General features: G+C 43.7%; 1 protein-coding gene and 1 long non-coding RNA gene across 3 annotated transcripts in view; one reads left to right on the top strand and one right to left on the bottom strand.

Annotated features, from left to right (window-relative positions):
- phyhipl (phytanoyl-CoA 2-hydroxylase interacting protein-like) overlaps positions 1 to 24,123 on the bottom strand; it is a 75,462-nt gene that overhangs the window by 1,879 nt on the left and 49,460 nt on the right. For both annotated transcript variants that reach the window (NM_001078853.1, XM_012966732.2), the window contains exons 2-4: positions 19,342 to 19,538; positions 1,208 to 1,382; positions 453 to 570 (exon numbers count right to left, since the gene is read on the bottom strand). In NM_001078853.1, coding sequence (NP_001072321.1) covers positions 453 to 570; positions 1,208 to 1,382; positions 19,342 to 19,538 — 490 coding nt within the window. The remainder of the gene's footprint in view (positions 1 to 452; positions 571 to 1,207; positions 1,383 to 19,341; positions 19,539 to 24,123) is intronic.
- On the top strand, positions 11,977 to 23,278 carry LOC105948002. Its single transcript, XR_004223653.1, has 3 exons — positions 11,977 to 12,008; positions 19,387 to 19,637; positions 22,729 to 23,278. It is a non-coding gene; the product is annotated as an uncharacterized LOC105948002 (long non-coding RNA).

Below are 24,123 nucleotides of genomic sequence, written 5' to 3'. Positions count from 1 at the left end.
TTTGGGGGGATACAAAGCTTGCCCACAAAATGGCATAAACATCAAGGGGGGTTGGGCTGAACCAATTATTCAACTCCCCGACCTTATCCTACAACCTCCCCCACAGCCTAATGGGATTTCCCAGCCTTCCCAAAGTGATTTCCCCATTTAGATATTGTTAAAGCTGGCTAGAATTTTGGCCACATACATGAATTTATAGCTTGAACACCTGGTCAAGGTTGGCCACATTGGCAATCAGGGTCTCGGAGTGTATGGCCAGCTATAAAGAAAGTTGTTAAGTAGCCTACACTTAAGCTATATAAGGTTATATGGCAGCACCTCTTAAGGTTTTGATAGTGGGCGTGGTCTAGAAAGCTCACAATTTAAAAAAATAAATACGTTGGAAGGTGTGTGCCTAACATATACAAACAATGACGTTGGGCTCCATATACATATACCTACACATTTCTTACCGAATATAGTCGAAGTACTCTTTGTGTTGGTTCCGATAAAAAACGGAGAATTTGAGCATCCGACCCGCAATGGCTTCTGCCTTTTCCATCAGCTGCGTGAGGTGCACCTTGGAGTAATCTGCAAACGAAAAGGGAGAACGTCAGACAAACACGATCAACAATCGAAAGCAATTTTCTTCAAAGATGACTTAACTCCACACAAGTACCCCAATGTTACAAAACAATACCTCCCACTATCCTTGGTTACACACAGTAACTGTTATTGGTAAATAGGTCAATGTAAATACAGCCATAAACACTTACAGAACTGCTGCTCTGAGTCCTCTGTAAAAAGAAACACCACATTTCTTTCCTTTTATTCTGCATATATGATCTTCTGTGTCAGACTTCCTGCTCCCAGAAAAATCCTTCAGGGCACGGCATGGGTCTGCTTAGTTTGCTCCTCTCTCCCCCTCCCTTCTGCTCTCTCCCCCAACCCTCTCTGCTCTCTCCCCCTCCCATCTTTGTGGTAATCTGAGCTGAAAGCTGTTCTGGCCTGTATGTGCTGCCTGGAAACCAATGAACATAAGAAGTTTCTAGGGCTCTTTACTCAGGTATGGTAAAGCTTTCTGCAGAATAAATATAGTGTTCTAGGTGGCTAATCTATTGGCAATAAAATGCCAAATGTCTTTCCTTCTCTGGTTCTTTTTGGTCTGGGGTAAGACTTCTGGGATTAAAAGTGGATACTGGGAGATGATGGACAAAACCCCTCTCACCTGCAGTACAGAACTCAATGATTTCACTCCATTCAGACACCACATAATCCCCGTCAACTTGCTTGGAGGCCGTCTGGACAGCCACCGTGTACTCAGTTCTTGGGCTCAGAAACCAGTGACCACGGACTGTCATGGGCAGGGGAACCGCTTTGGCCACCAGCTTGGTAGGAACATCCTGAAATAAACAGTCAAGATCAGCTAAAAGTGACATTATATAGTGATCCTTATAAATCTAGACACTTCTTTAGCCAAGTACCAAGAGAATTCATCTAAAATTGTTGAGGTATTTATAGCTGATCAGAGGCAATCAAGCCTAATATCACTAAGAGTCAGCTGGTCTCTGGGCTAGGGCCTCTGGTTAATGACATTCTTCACAATTTCATGCTTCTTACTTTTTGGCAACAGTTTGGTGAAGGCCCTTTTCCTGTTTCAGCCCAATAATGCCCCCATGTACATAGCCAGGTCCGTATAGAACTGGTCTGCTGAGATGGGAGAGGTCGGACTTGATGAATACACAGATAGGGATGTAGCGAACCTCAAAAAAAAAAATTGCGACCGCGTTCGCGAACTTACGCCAAAAAGTGTGAATATTCGCGAACTTTGCGAACCCCATAGACTTCAATGGGAAGGCGAACTTTAAAACCTAGAAAAGCCATTTCTGGCCAGAAAACTGGTTTTAAAGTTGTTTAAAGGGTGCCACGACCTGGACAGTGGCATGCAGGAGGGGGATCAAGGGCAAAAATGTCTCTGAAAAATACGTTGTTGACACAGCGTTGCGTAAAACCGCAAAGGCAGCTGGCAGACCTAGCGGAAATAAGCGGCGTTTTTTGCTATTTCGCACTATTAGCACCATGGAAACGGGATTTGCTTACACCGCTTGTGGCGAACCCAAATTGCGCGAAACGTTCGCAAAAAAGTTTGCGAACTTCCGAACACCCGATGTTCGCGTGAATTAGTTCGCCGGCGAACAGTTCGCTACATCTCTATACACAGAACCCCCGACCTCAACCCAGACTGCCGGCCTGATCCCCAACATCGGTGCCCAACCCAACTAATGCTCTTGGGCTGAATGGAAGCAAATCCCACCAACAATGTTCCAACATCGAATGGGAACCATTCCAGAGACGTAGGGGCAGCACAGGGAGGAGCAGCTTCATATTATCCCTCATGGAAATGATATGTGGCCACTGGATATCTTTGTCCATATAGTGTATATCTATATACATATATAGTTTATGAATGTGGGTATATATATGGCTCTATGTAAGTGTGCCGGGGTTCACTTGGAAGGGTTGAACTTGATGGACTTTGGTCTTTTTTCAATCACCTGGAAGCTCCATGACCTGTAAAGGCACTGGGCATGTTATTATCCGCTCGTTTACAAGTGCTATGGCTAATTTGGTATTTCTCCTAGTAACACGTATGTTTTTTTTATAATCCATGCAGGATTTCCCTTATGCCTGTAACCAGGCAGCTCAGGTTCATTACTCCTGTAGAGCGCAGGCAACAGAACTTAATCACCTATTGTAAAAAAATAAATAAATAAAAGGCTGAAAAGGGAAATGAGAATTCCCAGTCCTGTGCTATTTACAGCGCTGTCTCTGGTGCCTGAGGCTTAAGGATTTCCCAGTAACTGAAGGAAGAAACGCCGGCCTGAAGCATCCATTCTAGATGTGCCGCCTCCTTAGCCAACACCAGGTAACTGTCCATATCGCCATTTTATAAATACCCTGTGTAGCCAATAGGCACTACCAATGTCAGTATTCAGGATACCTCCATCTGAATTTTGGGGGAGCTCTCAAATATTCCTGTTGTGAATGACCATAGGGTAATGTTAGTGGGATGTAGTTAGTGTTGATAGCCACCAGGGGGAGCTATATAGTTACTGGGAAAAAAAAATCTGTATTAAGATTCCTTTGTGTCTGCTACTGAAGAAATGTTTTCACCTGAAGCACAAAGTAAAGCCCTTTTCATGAATTATATTATTGCAATACATTTCTTGGCATCGAATAAAGGAACATTTCCATCAGATTCAGCTATTTCCACCTGATTGCACTGTATATGTGCCAAGGTTTATACAGGCACGGGACCTGTTATCCAGAATACTCAGGATCTAGGATTTTCTGAATAATGTAATTTTGGATCTCTTAAGTCTACTAAAAAAATAGTTTAAACATTACACAAACCAAACAGGATTGTTTTGCCCCCAATAAGGGGTAATTATATCTTAGTTGGGATCAAGTACAGGTACTGTTTTATTATTACAGAGAAAAGGGAATCATTTAACCATTAAATAAACCCAATAGGGCTGTTCTGCCCCCAATAAGGGGTAATTATATCTTAGTTGGGATCAAGTACAGGTACTGTTTTATTATTACAGAGAAAAGGGAATCATTTAACCATTAAATAAACCCAATAGGGCTGTTCTGCCCCCAATAAGGGGTAATTATATCTTAGTTGGGATCAAGTACAGGTACTGTTTTATTATTACAGAGAAAAGGGAATCATTTAACCATTAAATAAACCCAATAGGGCTGTTCTGCCCCCAATAAGGGGTAATTATATCTTAGTTGGGATCAAGTACAGGTACTGTTTTATTATTACAGAGAAAAGGGAATCATTTAACCATGAAATAAACCCAATAGGGCTGTTCTGCCCCCAATAAGGGGTAATTATATCTTAGTTGGGATCAAGTACAGGTACTGTTTTATTATTACAGAGAAAAGGGAATCATTTAACCATTAAATAAACCCAATAGGGCTGTTCTGCCCCAATAAGGGGTAATTATATCTTAGTTGGGATCAAGTACAGGTACTGTTTTATTATTACAGAGAAAAGGGAATCATTTAACCATTAAATAAACCCAATAGGGCTGTTCTGCCCCAATAAGGGGTAATTATATCTTAGTTGGGATCAAGTACAGGTACTGTTTTATTATTACAGAGAAAAGGGAATCATTTAACCATTAAATAAACCCAATAGGGCTGTTCTGCCCCAATAAGGGGTAATTATATCTTAGTTGGGATCAAGTACAGGTACTGTTTTATTATTACAGAGAAAAGGGAATCATTTAACCATGAAATAAACCCAATAGGGCTGTTCTGCCCCCAATAAGGGGTAATTATATCTTAGTTGGGATCAAACACAAGGGGCTGCTTTATTATTATTATTATTATTATTAAGAAAAAAGAAAGTCATTCTTAAAAATCCAAATTATTTGATAAAAATGGAGTCTATGGGGGATAGCCTTTTCATAATTCAGAGCTTTCTGGATAACAGTATAAATCTACAAAAGATACATAGATCTAAGAAAATGTGGTAGATACAGAGCTTACCCTTGGTACGTGGTGGTCCAGGTGCTCATGTCCCAGACCCTCAGCATAGGGGAGCCAAATAGGAATCAAATTTGCGAAAAAAGCCAGGCACTTATTGAATTTTACCCTTTAGGCTGTATAGCATTTATGTGTAAAATTCAATAAATTACTTTGATTTTACTTAATACCTGAGCTTCATTCTACCTCCGTGGAACTCCGGAGTGCCTGCCTTTTTCCCAAATTTGATTCCTTTCTGGATAACAGGTTTTCGGGGAATGGATCCCGTACCTGTAATACGTAACTAAATCTTCAGTAAAATTATAAGTATAAGTAAATATTTATATTTTATGCCAACACATCAATTTTATCCAAAACTTTTATCAGGGGGTGTTTCATTGTATCCATCCAGTTATTGTTAAAGGGGAACTTCATTCACATGTTTTTTTTTAATATGAAAGAAAATACATCTCTAAGCAACTTATTAATATACATTCATTTAAAGAAAATAAAAATGTCAGATTATTTGTAACATTCCCATAGGAAACTCCGGCTACATTGCTGCAAAAGGCAGGGCAGAACCAGAGAATAGAAAAGAGTAATTACATTTAAAAATAACTTTAAAACCACTGACCTCGTTTAATTAATACATATTGGAAAGTTGCTTATAATGGTACTTCCTATCATTAAGTGATAAACAGTTTTAGAAGTAGAGTTCCCCTTTAAATGAAGCCTCCCAGCTTCTATCTGATGCAGGCTGCTGGGAGTTGTAGTTTATATATTGAAAAAAGGTAATATTGATTAAAGGGGCAATACCATTACACACTCCCCCTGCCTCTCCTTCTGTACCTTTAGCAGCGGCTTATTTATTAGGTGCCATAACCGTGAAATGAGAATGGGCCATTATCATAAAATCCATCATAAAACCTTAAAAATATATTTACCAGCGCTGCAAAAGCATAAAACATACAGCCATAAAACACCCCCTCTGTTGCTTCCTTGGTATAGTCCATATGCCATTTGGCATGTTCTATCTCACACGCATGGGGGGGTGGAATTTGTTGTTCTGGAAGAAAATCTTATTTATATTAATAGGGAGAGATGAACATTTGTGTTGTGTCTGATTATTGTTGCTCTGGATTTATACCCATAATTTGCCCGGGAATATTTTGCTACTGCTGCTGTTTATAGCCCCCTAGAGTGGTTCAGCCCCATTATAGCCAGTGCCAAGCCCCACCAGGAGACATCTATATATATAAGTTGGATACCGATGGGAGCTCCCCCCCCCCCCCCCCCCCGTTAGGCATTGCTAAATACAAAGATATATAAACCCAAGTTTTGACAGGTCTAGTAACCCATAGCAACTAGTCAGGGGTGTGTTGACCTGTAACAGCTCTCTGCTGTGTGTTACTAGACTTGCATTTGCTTAGTAACAGGCAAAGTAACCCTAACACTGCAACCCAAGCACAGTCTCTCTGAGCCAATTGATGAGCTGCCCATTGGGCTAATAGTTTATTCCACGTCAGGGCTGGCAGACTGGTATGAAATGTGACCAATGACCAAACATACACAAGATTATTGTACATGGAAAAAAAACGAATTCATCCAGAATATTAATTATTTTTATTATTAAATATTTTTCTGAAAAATTTTTATTAAAATTTTAGTGAATCTGCCTTTGAGGATGAGCAGCTGCTTGGGGAGCCATTTATGGCTTCCAACCCATAGGTTGGATGGACCCTGGGTAGGGTTGCCTTTGGCCCGTATGTCATTGGACTAGCCAGTAAAATACAAGTAAGGGCCGGGGCTGGTATTACATATTACTGGCAATGTAGCTGCTGGCAAATGTGTAATAAGTTGTCCTTCACCCCGGCCCACCTTCTATCTGCCCCCAACCCACCCGATTCCCTCTCTCAGCTCCCTTTCTTGCCAGCCCCACTCACTATTTCTCCTTATATAGGGCCCACCAAAGTCACGCCCGCCCCTTTTATGTAACAGCTCCTCCCCTTATGTCACAAACCCACCCCCTTATGGGCCCGCCCCCTGCTGTGGCAACCCTAACCCGGGGTATAGAGGGACTAGGCCTGCCCATCCAATACATGCCCATAGGTCTCCTTTATCCCAACACAATCAGCTGCAATTGAACATCCTCAGATTCCAAACACAGTTTCATTCTCCCAGTTACCGGAGCAGTTTGGGAAATGAATAGAATCTGAAACTGTCACAATCTATTACTCCACAAATCTGTTCTGCATAACGAGCGGTGCTTCAGCAGTCGGGCTCGGCGCTGATTGTGTTTGTTGTGTGTCTGTGGGCACATTCTACATGATCTGCCCTTGAACGACTCTCTATATGCCAGACGTGCCTTTGCTCCGCCCCCATTTATGTCCTAGCCCACCCCCTTTTGTGACCACCCACACAAATTCTAAAAGGTGGCAACCGTATTAATGGACAATGCTGGGCTATTAGATTACTATACTTTTTGGGAAGCCGGCTATAAAGAGAAATCAGTCAGTGGTGTAAGGGTTAATTTGTAAGGTGCTCTCGCTGTGCTGCATGGGTAACATGATAAATCTGAGCCTAGTGAATGCGAATGTGGCAGGGACCTTAGATTGTAAGCTCCGCTGGGGCAGGGACTGATGGGAATGTGATAGGGACCTTAGATTGTAAGCTCACTGGGGCAGGGACTGATGGGAATGTGATAGGGACCTTAGATTGTAAGCTCACTGGGGCAGGGACTGATGGGAATATGATAGGGACCTTAGATTGTAAGCTCACTGGGGCAGGGACTGATGGGAATGTGATAGGGACCTTAGATTGTAAGCTCCACTGGGGCAGGGACTGATGGGAATGTGATAGGGACCTTAGATTGTAAGCTCACTGGGGCAGGGACTGATGGGAATGACATAGGGACCTTAGATTGTAAGCTCACTGGGGCAGGGACTGATGGGAATGTGATAGGGACCTTAGATTGTAAGCTCCACTGGGGCAGGGACTGATGGGAATGTGATAGGGACCTTAGATTGTAAGCTCACTGGGGCAGGGACTGATGGGAATGACATAGGGACCTTAGATTGTAAGCTCACTGGGGCAGGGACTGATGGGAATGTGATAGGGACCTTAGATTGTAAGCTCCACTGGGGCAGGGACTGATGGGAATATGATAGGGACCTTAGATTGTAAGCTCCACTGGGGCAGGGACTGATGGGAATGTGATAGGGACCTTAGATTGTAAGCTCCACTGGGGCAGGGGCTGATGGGAATGTGATAGGGACCTTAGATTGTAAGCTCACTGGGGCAGGGACTGATGGGAATGTGATAGGGACCTTAGATTGTAAGCTCCACTGGGGCAGGGGCTGATGGGAATGTGATAGGGACCTTAGATTGTAAGCTCACTGGGGCAGGGACTGATGGGAATGTGATAGGGACCTTAGATTGTAAGCTCACTGGGGCAGGGACTGATGGGAATGTGATAGGGACCTTATATTGAAAGCTCCACTGGGGCAGGGACTGATGGGAATGTGATAGGATGTGATAGGGACCTTAGATTGTAAGCTCCACTGGGGCAGGGACTGATGGGAATGTGATAGGGACCTTAGAGTGTAAGCTCACTGGGGCAGGGACTGATGGGAATGTGATAGGGACCTTAGATTGTAAGCTCACTGGGGCAGGGACTGATGGGAATGTGATAGGGACCTTAGAGTGTAAGCTCACTGGGGCAGGGACTGATGGGAATGTGATAGGGACCTTAGAGTGTAAGCTCACTGGGGCAGGGACTGATGGGAATGTGATAGGGACCTTATATTGAAAGCTCCACTGGGGCAGGGACTGATGGGAATGTGATAGGGACCTTAGAGTGTAAGCTCACTGGGGCAGGGACTGATGGGAATGTGATAGGGACCTTAGAGTGTAAGCTCACTGGGGCAGGGACTGATGGGAATGTGATAGGGACCTTAGATTGTAAGCTCACTGGGGCAGGGACTGATGGGAATGAGATAGGGACCTTAGAGTGTAAGCTCACTGGGGCAGGGACTGATGGGAATGTGATAGGGACCTTATATTGAAAGCTCCACTGGGGCAGGGACTGATGGGAATGTGATAGGATGTGATAGGGACCTTAGATTGTAAGCTCCACTGGGGCAGGGGCTGATGGGAATGTGATAGGGACCAGAGTCAAATGATCGAACAACCAAACAACCGAATTAGCCTAAATTCCCCCGATACCGCCAAGCGACCAGATCTTGACGTGTATGGCCACCTTAAGAGAGATCAAACACAAACCCATACATATCAATTCTGGATCCTCTCTGAAATACAGAATAAGCTCAGTTATCCAGCGCTGTACAGATGATAGGAGCCCTGCAGCCATAATAAAGCTGTTACATATGGAATGTACTGGGCAATAATAGGCAGACATATATGAACATTTTCATAGATAGATAAATAGATAATATATAGATGATAGATTGATGGATAATAGGGAGGCAGATAGATAGAAAGATAGATAGAATTTTCATAGATCAGTTATTCTTTCATACATCCTTGTTTACCTTTCCCTTTTATTAAGGGTACAATAGAGGAGAAAAAAGAAAGCTCCACTAGGTGGCACTGTGATCTAAAAGCCAAGTAGACATTAGCCTGCTGTTCTAACCCATGGGAATTATAATTGAATTGGGATTATCATCGCGAGTGGTAGGGGCACCCCACTGTTGTATCATTGTTAAAACACATGTCTGCCCCCCACTCAATGGTCCGGCTCTGCAGTGTCCCTTTGTGACTGCGCCACTACCATCTGTATTATAACTGCATTAGCGCATTGAAGTCTGCTCCCTCTCATAGGCCTAATGAAGCCGTTATCCAAGATCTGGAACTGACTGCCTTGTATATTGCACCACAGCTGCTGGTTTAGAAGTTCCAAGCAAACTCCATTGCTTTAAATACAGGGAAACCCTTCTTAAAGGTTGCTAGGGTCCAAATTACCTTAGCAACCAGGGAGTGGTTTGAATGAGAGTCCGGTATATGAATAGGAGAGGGGCTGAATAGAAAAAAAGATGTTACAAAAAGTAACAATAACAATACAACTGTAGCCTCACAGAGCAATAGTTTTTTGGTTGTCGGGGTCAGTGACCCCCATTTAAAACCTGCAAAGAGTTAGAAGAAGAAGGAAAAACTATACAAAATAAATAATGGAGACCAATTGAAAAGTTGCTTAGAACTGGCCAATCTATAATACACTAAAAGTTTACCTAAAGGTGAACCACCCCTTTGATATTACATGGGGGTGAAAAAGAATATATACAGAGTATATCCGGATAATTCCATGCTCCGCTGGGCACAGATAGGCTTCTCCAAGCGATGCCACATTTCCATCTCTAATACTGAGGTGATTGGCACATTGCAATAATAAATAGGCCTGCCTTGTTTATCTCTGTATCAAATGAAAAAGATAAATTCTTGGATATTAAATCGCAGGAGAATGTTAGCGTTTTATCTTACTTTTAATAAAAATGCCTTATTTTCCACTGTTTCCCAGGGAGAATTAAATCATATGAAAAGCATTACTCATCCCCGTACACATGTCACTATTAGTCAGACGCCACGAGAAGCGCTCGTTTACTCCATTTGTTTGGAAAGCATCTCCTACGCCAGCCCTGCGATTGGTCGGGGACGCGGGTTCTAATGAAGCAGAGGGGAGGGTATGTGCGTAAGGAGCGGTACATGGGCACGGTGTTATTATCCCTGGCATCTTGGCACACACTCCGGCACAAAGAGGGACACAAAGTCTGAGCCAAGATCGGATTGATTTCTATGGTTTGTAAACAGCCACCTCTTATTTCATAAGGAAAAAACATTAATAAGATTATTATCTAAAATTTGTAGGAATTGTCTCCTCGAGTCTCTTTGTAATTGCCTCCGGGGCATTTGTTACACTCTGCCCCTTGTGGGGGGTTAAAAAAACAGGCAACCTTGTTATAAATGGCTTTGGCGCCCCCTAGCCTATGAGTCGGAATGACACACGAGTTACAGGGCCTTTTAGAGGTTGCCCAGGTTAGAGTCCTGTACAGGTCCAGTTGGGCAGACCTACGCTTAAGCCAGACCCGCTACTTCAAAACTCATCCGGATCCTCTGACCACCTTAGCAACCCTATGACTGTCCAACCCTACCAACACTACCCAAACCATTAAAGTGGGTGAAAGGGATGTTACTTCGAAGGCAGATCAACCAGGTCAGGGGGAAAAAATTACTTTTAACTTTGGGAGGTAGGGGGGAATGTGAGCCTTCAATGGGCCCGGGTACCCAGGCAGGGTATGCCTGCATGTTCAGGGAATGGGGGTCCTTCTTCCAGCAACCCAACCATTTTGTGGGTATTCTGCAGGTACCCATTCCAAAGCAGGACTCTAGACAAAATACCACCCACCCCCCCCCCCCCCCACAGGGTCGGACTGGGGGCCCTGCAGGTGCTCTCGCCGGCTGCGTCCCCTGCACCCCCTAGGGGCCCACACTGTACCCACTAACCCCACGCAGGCGCACCCTCTGAGCTCTCCTAACCCCCTGCCCGACGTCCTACCCAGATCATGTGTAAATTTAACGCGTCAGGGGTGAAACCTCATTGGCTGTGGGAGCACCGGCAAGGGTCGGGTCTGGGCCACGGGGGCCCACCGGGTTATTTCTTGGTGTCCTGGCGGCCCAGTCCGACCCTGCTCCACCACCTCCCAATCAATACAGAACTACAGTGCAGGGCTGGCTCCTGGGGGTGAAACAAATTCCTGTTCAATCAGGGTGCCCAGAGTGTCATGTAGGTGTGGTTTGGGCATATTAGGGGCAGGTTGAGATGTTACATTAGTGAGACCACGTGGGTGACAGTTTGTTACAGACCTAGATCTGTGCCTTTGGGCACAACCAATGGCGGAAGAGGCCAAGTGCCAAAACCTTGTCTCTTTGCACATGTTTTTGGCACTGACCCCCATCTTTGTCAGTGATCCCTTCAGTGCATTATAGGCATTTTTCAGGACATATTACCCCTTTCACATTTTTGGAAGCTGAATTATTATAACACAAATGATGTCATATAAAGAGGTCTATGGATATCTTGGCCACAAATGCCTAAAAATAATCCCTTGGAGGTCCGCATCTGGCCAAAAGGCTTTTTACAGTCTATGGACAGGATGCTGCTATTAGTATTCTCTATGCTTTGCATCCAACAGACAGTTCCCTCATGTATGGCACTATGGGGCATATACACAATGTATTTGCAAAGATGCAATACACACTTTTCACCAGCAGGGGGACAATAGTAACCCTACAATCATACAGCTCTTGAACTGCCTCTTACAAAGACTAAACACAAACTCCCAGAAGAGTCCAGTCTGCAGCTTTTATAGCCTCCAACCTGCTCTATGCTGCCCCCAGGTGGTCGGTATCTACTCTATAAATATTCATTCAGAGAGGCTGCCCACCCCTTATGGAAGTGGCTTCTCTGAGGGCTCCAGGTAAGTACTCAATGAAACTTTACTTTATACAAGCAATTGCAATGTTCTGTATAGAAACAAAGTAGTTTTATACACACGCTTCTGTATACACTTGTGGCAAACATGGCTTTCAGTAGCAGTTGTTTCAGCACCATTTAAAACCAACTCCCAGCACAGCTGAGGCACATGTTTCAAACAAATAGGCCTCGGTTTGTTACCCAAAGCCAGGGTTGCCAGATTTATTTTTTCAAACCAGGCAAAGTCATTTCTAAAATAGCCCATAACTAGCCAAAAGCCACTTTGAAAGTAGCCCAAAAATAGCCCAATATGCACAATGAAAAAAAATTCTAAAAAATAAATATATATGGGAAAACCTGCCTTTTTAAAGTGTATAATCACTACCCAGTTACTGTGATGACTGATGTTTCCCTGCCCTCTGTGCCCAGTCCCTGCAGGTTATAGTAGTTTTGCTGCTTCAGGTTCAGCAAAGAGGAATAGAAAGGGGAGCTTCTGTCTATACTGTCCAATTGCATGCTGGGTATTGTAGTTTTATATTAATCTTAGCTGTAGGCTAATTGTAAGATACAAACTACATTACCCAGCATGCACTGGGATAGGCATGTCAGAGGGAAAAAAACTTTGGCTAGTTTCCAAACTACAAACCCGCCAAGGCTCCAAAATCGTGGGTTTGTCCCTTGGTGGGGTTTGTCCCTTGGTGGGGTTTGCCCCTTGGTGGGGTTTGCCCCTTGGTGGGGTTTGCCCCTTGGTGGGGTTTGCCCCTTGGTGGGGTTTGTCCCTTGGTGGGGTTTGTCCCTTGGTGGGGTTTGTCCCTTGAATGCAGTCTCTATTTTTGCTTTGTTTTGTACCTAGGCTTTAAATTAGTAGCCCAATTTGGCGGGAAAACCCCCCCAACCTGGCAACCCTGCCCAAAGCCAATACTGTTGCAAAGTTTCCACTTTTAAAACATATATACCACATATATATACAGATTATACACATAGCTATTTCCACAAATGACAAATACTGAATTAATGAATTAAATACTGAAATACTAAATTACTGGCCAGTAAAATTAACATTTAAAGACAAACAAACAATGTTTTTTAGCTAAATTCACTCCAGCACACACCTACAAGTAAGAAAACAAAAGCAGAGATCTGATTTGCTGCTATGGGCAACATCACCGTGGTATTGGCTTATACACTATAATTAATGTACTAATGGGGGTTGTTGGCCACATTTACACTAATGTCATGCCGCACCTCTTCAAACGTCTTGTGTTGGTATAACACAAAAGGAGGACTATGGGAGACAACAAGGAAGCTTATGATCAATTCGTCTGAGAAGTCAAGGTCTGTCCCTGTAGGTGCCACTATGTGCCTAGGCCGTAGCCCACGAGTATTACCCATGTCTTTCCCTAATACCATCCCCTACATAACGGGGGCCACTTGCACCAGATAAAATACCATTGGCTATACTTTTGCAAATCTATCTGCTCTACAGGGTTTAATTACACTGGATTTCTTAGAAAAAAATGATGCATTAAGGGCACAGCGTTAAACTAATAGCGTTTTCTTGCTCAAGTTGCACCGCTTTGTTACATGGGGCCCTATTGCGTCCCTTTAGACTTGAAGTGCCACCTATATTTCTGGGTTTCCTTTTGATCTATGTGCCTCTGTATTGCGCACACAGCAGGCAGATCAAAAGAACCTGGCACTTAAAAGAAAAAAAAGGATTAAAAAAGCCAGTTCTAGATAATAGATAAAAAAGGCAGACAGGTGCATCTTGGGATACCTGGCATCAGGGTAAAGATGAAATCATCAGTCAGATGAGAGTTGCATATAAACTCCCAGCATGCCCGAGGGCTGAAATCCTCATTATTATTATTATTAGCCTTGTAAATCACCTGTGTGATGTTGTTTTATAATCTATAATTGCCCTTGTACAGATCGGATGCCGTCCTTAGGGCGAGGGAAGTCCTTGGCTGAGGGAGGATTCCCGGCTACCAGACGCCTCGTGTGAACAGATCCACCGCCCCCACAAGTTTCTCTGTATGAATAGCATCCTATTTGGGAGCATGTACTTACACCTCGCTTGATTGACTGCCTGTCCTGCAACCCCATTGGCTGAGAACCAGTGTCACGCTCCGCGCCCTTACTAATAAGGGCCAGAGGCAAAAAGGCAGGGACTTCTTTATTTATAAATACCTCAATGGAGTGGCTAGTAAAGGGTCGGTGTCAAAAAGCAAAATATATTAATATAGATCATTCTGCCCAGTGAGCTTTATTTACCTTAATTGTGTTAATCGTATGAATGGAAGCAGACATGATTGCTCTGGCAAGAACATATTAAACTACACCCATAATCTATACAGGTATGGGATCCCTTATCCGGAAACATGATATCCAGAAAGCTCCAAATTACAGAAAGCCTGGCTCCCATAGACTCCATTTTAATCAAATAATTCAGATTTTGAAAATTGATTTCCTTTATCTCTGTAATAATAAAACAGTACCTGTACTTGATCCCAACTAAGATATAATTACCCCTTATTGGGGGCAGAACAGCCCTATTGGGTTTATACAGGGTTAAATGATTCCCTTTTCTCTGTAATAATAAAACAGTACCTGTACTTGATCCCAACTAAGATATAATTACCCCTTATTGGGGCAGAACAGCCCTATTGGGTTTATACAGGGTTAAATGATTCCCTTTTCTCTGTAATAATAAAACAGTACCTGTACTTGATCCCAACTAAGATATAATTATTCCTTATTGGATGCAAAATAACCCTATTGGGTTTAATTATTGTTTTATTGATTTCTTAGTAGACTTAAGGTATGGAGATCCAAATTATGAAAAGACCCCTTATCTGGAATACCCTTGGCCCCAAGCATTCTGAATAACAGGTCCTATACCTGTACTTTGAAACATTGTCTACTGCCCGAATTGTAATACATAAAGTAGAATGGTGGCTTGATTTTACTAGGCAGTACCATTGGAATGATGGGAGTCCCCTTATTTTAGCCAAAAAGACATTTTATAAAAGCCCAAACTGGCCATTAGACTGTCTCTTTAAATGACGGCTATTAACTAGGATTTATCCCATAGAATATATGGGTCGAAGGCATCATTGAAGGAACACTATAAAAACTGTAGCAATGGTCACTGGGAAATCCCTATCTGACATAACTAGAACATGGGTCTGAGTCTTGCCTAAGCAGCCAATGAATGGCTGGAAGACCAAAGGTATTCTTGTCACTTCCCATGGGCCTGCTATTGTGTTATAATCCTATAATAAGCAGTCAGAAGGAAGAAGGCACTAACATACAGGCCCAGCAGCCTAACAGGGAGGTAAATGGTCCTTTTATCAGGAGCAATGCTTTTCTCTATTCATTCATAGCCTGTACAGAGAGATACCATAAATGCCAGATAGAGAACAAAATGTGCTTTCTATTCTGCATACAGCGCAATGGTGTTGTGGAAAGAGTCCCTGCATCCATTAACTCAGGTGATGGGAGAGAGAGAATTTGCTTTGTTTGTAAAAAAAACAAGTTAAAGAAAAAAAATAGCAGGTCCTTTTTTTTTATTGCCGGCAGGCTCCGGGTGATCGATCACGACAGCTAAAAGCTGACTCCTGATTCTGCTACACAACCATTTTAGCTCTTGCGGACAGGAAGCCATTTTATTTTAATTGGTTTTTCCAAGAGCTGCAGTTATTGTAGTAAAGTGGCAAGATTAAAAAAAGTCTTAGCTGTTGTCTGTGGGATAGCAGGTATAGTAGGGAGAGATGGTGCCTATAGTAGCAGTGGGGGGATAATAGCCTCTGGGAAGGGACTGGGGCTGTGGGATAGCAGGTATAGTAGGGAGAGATGGTGCCTATAGTAGCAGTGGGGGGATAATAGCCTCTGGGAAGGGACTGGGGCTGTGGGATAGCAGGTATAGTAGGGAGAGATGGTGCCTATAGTAGCAGTGGGGGGATAATAGCCTCTGGGAAGGGACTGGGGCTGTGGGATAGCAGGTATAGTAGGGAGAGATGGTGCCTATAGTAGCAGTGGGGGGATAATAGCCTCTGGGAAGGGACTGGGGCTGTGGGATAGCAGGTATAGTAGGGAGAGATGGTGCCTGTAGTAGCAGTGGGGGGATAATAGCCTCTGGGAAGGGACTGGGGCTGTGGGATAGCAGGTATAGTAGGGAGAGATGGTGCCTATAGTAGCAATGGGATAATAGCCTCTGGGAAGGGACTGGGGCTGTGGGATAGCAGGTATAGTAGGGAGAGATGGTGCCTATAGTAGCAGTGGGGGGATAATAGCCTCTGGGAAGGGACTGGGGCTGTGGGATAGCAGGTATAGTAGGGAGAGATGATGCCTATAGTAGCAGTGGGGGGATAATAGCCTCTGGGAAGGGACTGTGGCTGTGGGATAGCAGGTATAGTAGGGAGAGATGGTGCCTATAGTAGCAGTGGGGGGATAATAGCCTCTGGGAAGGGACTGGGGCTGTGGGATAGCAGGTATAGTAGGGAGAGATGGTGCCTATAGTAGCAGTGGGATAATAGCCTCTGGGAAGGGACTGGGGCTGTGGGATAGCAGGTATAGTAGGGAGAGATGGTGCCTAAAGTAGCAGTGGGATAATAGCCTCTGGGAAGGGACTGGGGCTGTGGGATAGCAGGTATAGTAGGGAGAGATGGTGCCTATAGTAGCAGTGGGATAATAGCCTCTGGGAAGGGACTGGGGCTGTGGGATAGCAGGTATAGTAGGGAGAGATGGTGCCTATAGTAGTAGTGGGGGGATAATAGCCTCTGGGAAGGGACTGGGGCTGTGGGATAGCAGGTATAGTAGGGAGAGATGGTGCCTATAGTAGCAGTGGGGGGATAATAGCCTCTGGGAAGGGACTGGGGCTGTGGGATAGCAGGTATAGTAGGGAGAGATGGTGCCTATAGTAGTAGTGGGGGGATAATAGCCTCTGGGAAGGGACTGGGGCTGTGGGATAGCAGGTATAGTAGGGAGAGATGGTGCCTATAGTAGCAGTGGGGGGATAATAGCCTCTGGGAAGGGACTGGGGCTGTGGGATAGCAGGTATAGTAGGGAGAGATGGTGCCTATAGTAGCAGTGGGGGGATAATAGCCCCTGGGAAGGGACTGGGGCTGTGGGATAGCAGGTATAGTAGGGAGAGATGGTGCCTATAGTAGAAGTGGGGGAATAATAGCTTCTCGGAAGGGGCTATACCTCTTCTAAACATGGATTGTCTTGCATTGTACAATGATGCCAAATTCTCTTTCAGGCAAAATGGAAGTTACTATATAAATGTATATCCCAGTTCAGATTGTTTTTATGTTTATCCAGTGTCGCAGTCCTAATAAATCAGAAGTACTGCCAATAAACTCATTAACATTACATACCAATCCTTTACACACACAAATGCATTCTCTTGATTCCGGTATACTGCAGAACTATGCCACCTATTCATCACTGTCTGCATCCCAGCTATGCCTCCAACACTAAAAATAGCCATATTCCCAAGTGTCTTACGTTTAATTTTACATCTGCCCATATACATACAAGGAGCAGCCCTTACATACTTTGTTGGTTATTTCAGTACCTTTCCTGTCCTTTTGTCTAGGGATGAAGCTAATATCCCAGCGTATACTGCATGTGTGCCTCTATGGTAGTTCTTTCAAGGATTATGGGATTACTGGGTAATGGGTGTTAGCATGGGCCCAGTAAAGTAAAATGATACCGTAATGCAAAACTTCCAAAATCCAGAAATGTACAAACATCACTGTGTCGACAACAAAACCCACAGGCATTGTGCTAAATTTGTATAATTACTGTCCTGAGAGCCCAGCAATGAGTTCTACACAAAGTCTATAGAGCACTTGAACAGACTGGGGGGGCCACATCCAACTCATGGGTCTCCAGCTGGACAGCACTGCTTTGCTGTTTATAAAGTAGGGTTGAAGTCCATGATCTTTTCCATTGCAGAGTGTTGGTGCACATGTTTTGACCCCAGTGCCCTCAGCATTGTACATGTACCTATTGTCTGTCCTTCACTTTATCCATTTACTAAAGTTCTTTCAGATTTCATGATCAATAATACCGCAGTCACTTCCAGATCTTAACCTTTTAAAGGAAAGTTCTCACAGGAAACCATTTCTTCTTCAACCTCTCCACCCAAAACCTAATAACACAGATGCATCTCCACCTAGAACGTCTTCCACTTCACACACACACACACTCTCCTTCTAAATCCAAGTGGTGAGAAATAAACGCATAAACAAGGTGACATACATTACAGAATCTCACTAGTTATAGTGATACTCATAAATAGACACCCACAATAAACAAAAAACCGCATGTGAAAAACCTGGTTAGTCAGTGGTTCATTGACCAAAAGTTTGGCTGGCGTTTAGCCATGTGCTAGGGTTCAGTTGAATCTGTAGCCTAAAAGCCTCCACCATATACCAGGTTGTCCCATGTTGCTTTACTATTTAGCATTTCCAACTACAAACTGATTGCTAACTACTCCAGGTTTCAAATGACTTCACTGCATGCTATGATGGAGGGTACTGGGGTGAGTAAGCATTAGGTCTTGAGCTCCCAGAAAAGTGATCCCCAACCAGTGGCTCAGGGGCAACATGTTGCTCACCAACCCCTTGGAGGTTGCTCTCAGTGGCCCAACCAGTCGCTTGGGGGCAACATGTTGCTCTTCAACCCCTTGGAGGTTGCTCTCAGTGGCTCAACCAGTGGCTCGGGGGCAACGTGCTGCTCTTCAACCCCTTGGAGGTTGCTCTCAGTGGCTCGGGGGCAACATGCTGCTCTTCAACCCCTTGGAGGTTGCTCTCAGTGGCTCGGGGGCAACATGCTGCTCTTCAACCCCTTGGAGGTTGCTCTCAGTGGCTCGGGGTCAACATGTTGCTCACCAACCCCTTGGAGGTTGCTCAGTGGCCTCAAAGCAGGTGCCCATTTTTGAATTTCTGGCTTGAAGGCATGTTTTGCTTGCATAAAAACCAGATGTACTGACAAACAGAACCTCCTATAGGCTGCCAGTTCACATAGGGGCTACCAAAAAGTCAATCACAGCCCATATGTCACCCCAGGACTGGTTTTTTAAAATGCTTTGTTGCTCCCCAACTCTTTTTACATTTGAATGTGGCTTATAGGTAAAAAGGTTGGGGTTCTCTGTTCTAGAACCATGTGGCAACACATGTACATGCCTGTGTCAGGATGAAGGTTGCTTCCATGGCAATGTTAAGCCTGTACATATTTTTATCTTACATTTAATTAGACCAAACATATATATATTCACTGAAAGTGAGGGCAATGGGGTTATAATATATATAGCAGAAGCCCCTTACCTTATGTTTAAACTTGTTGGAATTCTTGTTCTCTTTTTTGTTCAGATCAATAAAGTAGTGGGTGATCCGGTCCTTGGATTTGGGATCCATGTCCCAGGAGATCTTGAAGGAGTCACATGTGATGTTGCTGATTTTGATGTTGTGGGGGACGGGAAGCTCTTCCATTTCTGCAATGCCGCTGTCTTGTGATTTATTCCCTGCATGGAAACAACATTGGATGTTGGTGGTTTTACCAATATGGCTGTTTCAGAGAATTACAAATTGCACAAAAGGGACAGAATCCGGATATAATTAAGGTATTTATTGTGGTTTAGATCATGCTAGAAACATGCAATGTAGGTAAACAAATTCCTATGCTGGCATAGTTTTATTGGCTAGTCACACTGTGGCACTAGCCCTGTGCTCTGCTGGCATCTTGGGCACGGTTACACAGTAGGAGGGCTACAGCAAGTGCCAAGCCAGCCGGAGACAATGGCAGTTTAGACAAGACTTAAATCACAGTTAAGGTGGCCATACACGGACCGATTTTTTACTTACAAACGACCGATTCCCGAACGATCCGATGCTATCGTTAAGTTATCGTATAGTTGGTGGTGTACGAACGATCGTCGGCCCACTAAACGAGCCGACATTATCGTCCCCAAAATCAATCGGCCAGGTTTAAAAATTTTGGTCGTTTAACGATAAAATCTGCCAGTTGGTGTGAGTGTCAGACATTTGTCTTTCAACGATTGTTCTCTGCGCATGTCACGATTGCCAGCAGCGGAAGTCAACGACATTCGATCGTACGTAGATGTACGATCGTACGTATTTTACGATAATGATGCGACGAAATCTTTCCCGAATTATCGTTGCCCGTGGATGGCATATCGTATGGGAACTCGATCGCCATACGATCGTTTGTCGATATAATCGTTCATCGCACAACGAGTGAAATCGCCTCGTGTATGGCCACCTTTAGAGCATACAAAGCAGGGGGAAAATCCATTGGACAAATACAAACCTAAATATAGAGGGAAGACTGCAGGAACCCTGGACAGATACAGTTGCAAAGGCCCTGGATAGTTTACTATGATCACTAAGTAATACACAAAAGAACAAATATCCCTTTAAACTCAAGTGATTGTTCTCCCATTGGTGCCCATGTCGGTCATGGAGCTTGTCCGTATCTGTCCGTGCCTGCCCCGACCCATATGATTCTCTGCCTCTGTACATGGCACTGCTTTGTCACTGAGTTGGCTCCAGTGGGGTTTGTCTCTGATTATCCTACTCGCATCTGTCTATCTCCTTTCTCTCTCTCGCACTTCTCTGGTTTTCTCTTTGACTTCTTTGTATCCATTTCATTTGGCACAATAAATGAGCTGTTCACTGATCTGCTCTGTATCAAGGACATACTGTAAGTACAGTGTCCATGTTATCTTCCCATACTGTACATCAAATAAACATAAATGGAAGATAAGTGGCACCCTTAGGGTGAAGACACACTGAGCTACTAGTAGCAGCTACTTTTCACGGCTACTAAAATAGACAATGCTGATTATTTACTGATAATTGTCTGTTTTAGCAGAGGAAATTCTAAGTATTGTCTATGGCAGGGTATTTTCTGGCATTTAGTAGCTGTGACAACTGCTACTAAGTAGATCCATTTGTCCTCACCCTAACTAAGCAAAAAGCCACAAGGACATAATACCTTTGGTATGTAATGGTATCAAAGAAATGAGAGGGAGTTGCCATGTTAATTTTCTAAAATGAGGTACTGTAGTTATGGACCCCGCCAGTAATATATGTTCGTCAAACAGTGTTCCAATGCATCAACCATATTCTGTCTAAAGATCTATGTGAAATAACCAGTAACAAGTCCCTGTAGCTATTATGTCTTTGAATAAAATGCTCCATGTTGTGCAGAGTTGCCCAGCAGTTCTCCAGCCATCTCCACTTGACCCAAGACTCAACGACCTAACCGTAAATTCAAGAACAACATCTACTCTTTGCATCAAGATTTTCAAAAATGTTTGGGGTGCTCTCCTACACATGGCCCACCTTGCATCACAAAGCTGATTTCCAGACCCTATCCAAACTGAGCTCAATGACCTCAACTGAGGTCAATTAATCTTTTCCGAGGTCTCAATCATTCAGAGAGACCTTTCCTATCAATCCACTCCCACAGCATCACCCTACCTATCAATTATTTTCTAGGGCATCACCCTACCTATCAATTATTTTCCAGAGCAGCACCCTACCTATCAAACCACTCCGAGCAGCACCCTATCTGTCAATCCCTTTCCAGAGCAGCACCCTGACCTCAACTGAAGTCAGTTAGTCTTTTCCAAGATCTCAGCCATTCAGAGAGAAAGACCTTTCTTATCAAACCATTTCCAGAGCAGCACCATACTAATCAATCCACTCCCAGAGCAGCACCCTGCCTATCAAACCACTCCCAGAGTAGCACCCTACTAATCAAAATCTTTATCAGAGAAGCAAGCTACCGCTCAAAGGCATTCGTACAGCAGCACCCTACTAATCAAACCATTTCCAGATCAGCACCCTGCCTATCAATCCTTTTCCAGTGCAGCACCCTGCCTATCAATCGTTTTCCAGAGCAGCACCCTACCTATCAAACCACTCCCAGAGCAGCACCCTACTAATCAAACCATTTCCAGTTAGCACCCTGCCTACAGGATCATCAGGAGCAGCACCCTACGCATAAAACCATTTGCAGAGCAGCACCCTACCTATCAAAGCTATTCCCATAACACCCTACCTACACAATCAACTTTACATCATGCTGCTTCCAACCAAGTCTATAATCTTTATAATAGGCAGGAACAACCTGTAAAGCATTCATATACATTGTGCTGAGTGATGTCAGCAGTTATTAACATTACTTACTGATGTCACTAAGCATTTACTGAAATGTGTGTATTATAAATAATGTACTCTCTACTTTAATATATGAGGATAGAAGAAGCCACCATGGATTTCCATGACCTTTATAAAAGCCTGTGGCCTTGTGTCTTTATATAGTCATGGAAGTCCCTAGTGATTTACTATATAGGGGATATTATCACCTATATTATCAGCCAGATAAATAAAGGAATTCCCATATACATTACAGCATTTACATCACAGATGCCTTTAGTTAGTAAACACTTGCATAGATACATCAGGCAATGAGTGACTACATGAATACAGTAGGGCAGCGCTGATATAAAGTGACACTGGGTATGTTGTAGAGAGCACACTAACAGGCAACACCAAAGCACAGTAAGAGACAGAGATTGCTCTGCTTCTGATTGCCTGATACATTATGCATAAAGCTTGCTGCATACAGGTGTTTTCTAAATCCAGCGACAATAATTGCATGTAAAATGCATGTTTTTTTCCCAGGCTCGGCACGTATTGCCGGCATCGCTGTGTTGCTGTGCGTCACTGCTGCCTCCATTGAATTCTATGGAACATGACTGCATGAATCTGAAGACAAAAACACAACTGTCCCCACGTTATTAGCACTGTCGGAGCACAAGCATTCTCTTACATGCTGGGGGAATCTCTGCATTGTGGTAAAAACGGAGATTTATGTTCAAAAACTTCAATTTACACCATGCACCATGTTCATAAATGAGGTTTTAGGTGGCTTCTCTGGGTGCACAAGGGTGAACATGTGCAGGCCCGGACTGGCAATCTGTGGGTTCTGGCAAATGCCAGAGGGGCTGGGGTGAGATGCCATTGACACTCACTATTTATTGGGCTGCTGGGGGGCTGATTGTGTCCCTGTGTACTTGCAATGCCAGGGGATATTTTGACTTCCATTCCAGACCTGGATGTGTGGCTAGGGCTTTGGGGTTGGAAGGGGCCACAGTGGTGGTAGAGGACAAGGGAGGAGGGTACGGTTGCCACCCAGCTAGGGCTTGTGCCAGTACAGGTATAGGACCCATTATCCAGACTGCTGGGGACGAAGGGTATTTTGGATAAGGGGTCTTTCCTTAATTTGGATCTCCATACCTTAAGTCTACTAAAAAATCAATAAACCATTAATTAAACCGATAGGATTGTTTTGTCCCCAGTAAGGGGTAATTATATCTTAGTTGGGATCAAGTACAGGTACTGTTTTATTATTACAGAGAAAAGGGAATCATTTAACCATTAAATAAACCCAATAGGGCTGTTCTGCCCCCAATAAGGGGTAATTATATCTTAGTTGGGATCAAGTACAGGTACTGTTTTATTATTACAGAGAAAAAGGAATCATTTAACTATTAAATAAACCCAATAGGGCTGTTCTGCCCCCAATAAGGGGTAATTATATCTTAGTTGGGATCAAGTACAGGTACTGTTTTATTATTACAGAGAAAAGGGAATCATTTAACTATTAAATAAACCCAATAGGGCTGTTCTGCCCCCAATAAGGGGTAATTATATCTTAGTTGGGATCAAGTACAGGTACTGTTTTTATTATTACAGAGAAAAGGAAATCAGTTTTAAAATTCTGAATTATTTGATTAAAATGTCTAAGGGAGACAGTTTTTCTGTAATTCGGAGCTTTCTAGATAATGGGTTTCCGGATAAGGGATCCCATACCTGTATTACAAGTGTACTGGCAGTATAAATACTGGTAAATTTGTATGGGTGGCAACCCAACCTATAATCCCTTTCTTCCCTGACTCTTTCCACTGCAGATCATCTCCTTTTATTTAGAGGCCATCCCCTGCCCTGCTTGGTATTCCCCAACTCTCTGCCTATTTCCCCTGCCGCATTTGCCCATTCCCCTGCCGCATTTGCCCA

The sequence above is a fragment of the Xenopus tropicalis genome, chromosome 7 (assembly GCF_000004195.4).
Source record: "Xenopus tropicalis strain Nigerian chromosome 7, UCB_Xtro_10.0, whole genome shotgun sequence".
Classification (NCBI taxonomy): domain Eukaryota; kingdom Metazoa; phylum Chordata; class Amphibia; order Anura; family Pipidae; genus Xenopus; species Xenopus tropicalis.
This window is presented reverse-complemented; position numbering and strand designations above follow the sequence as displayed.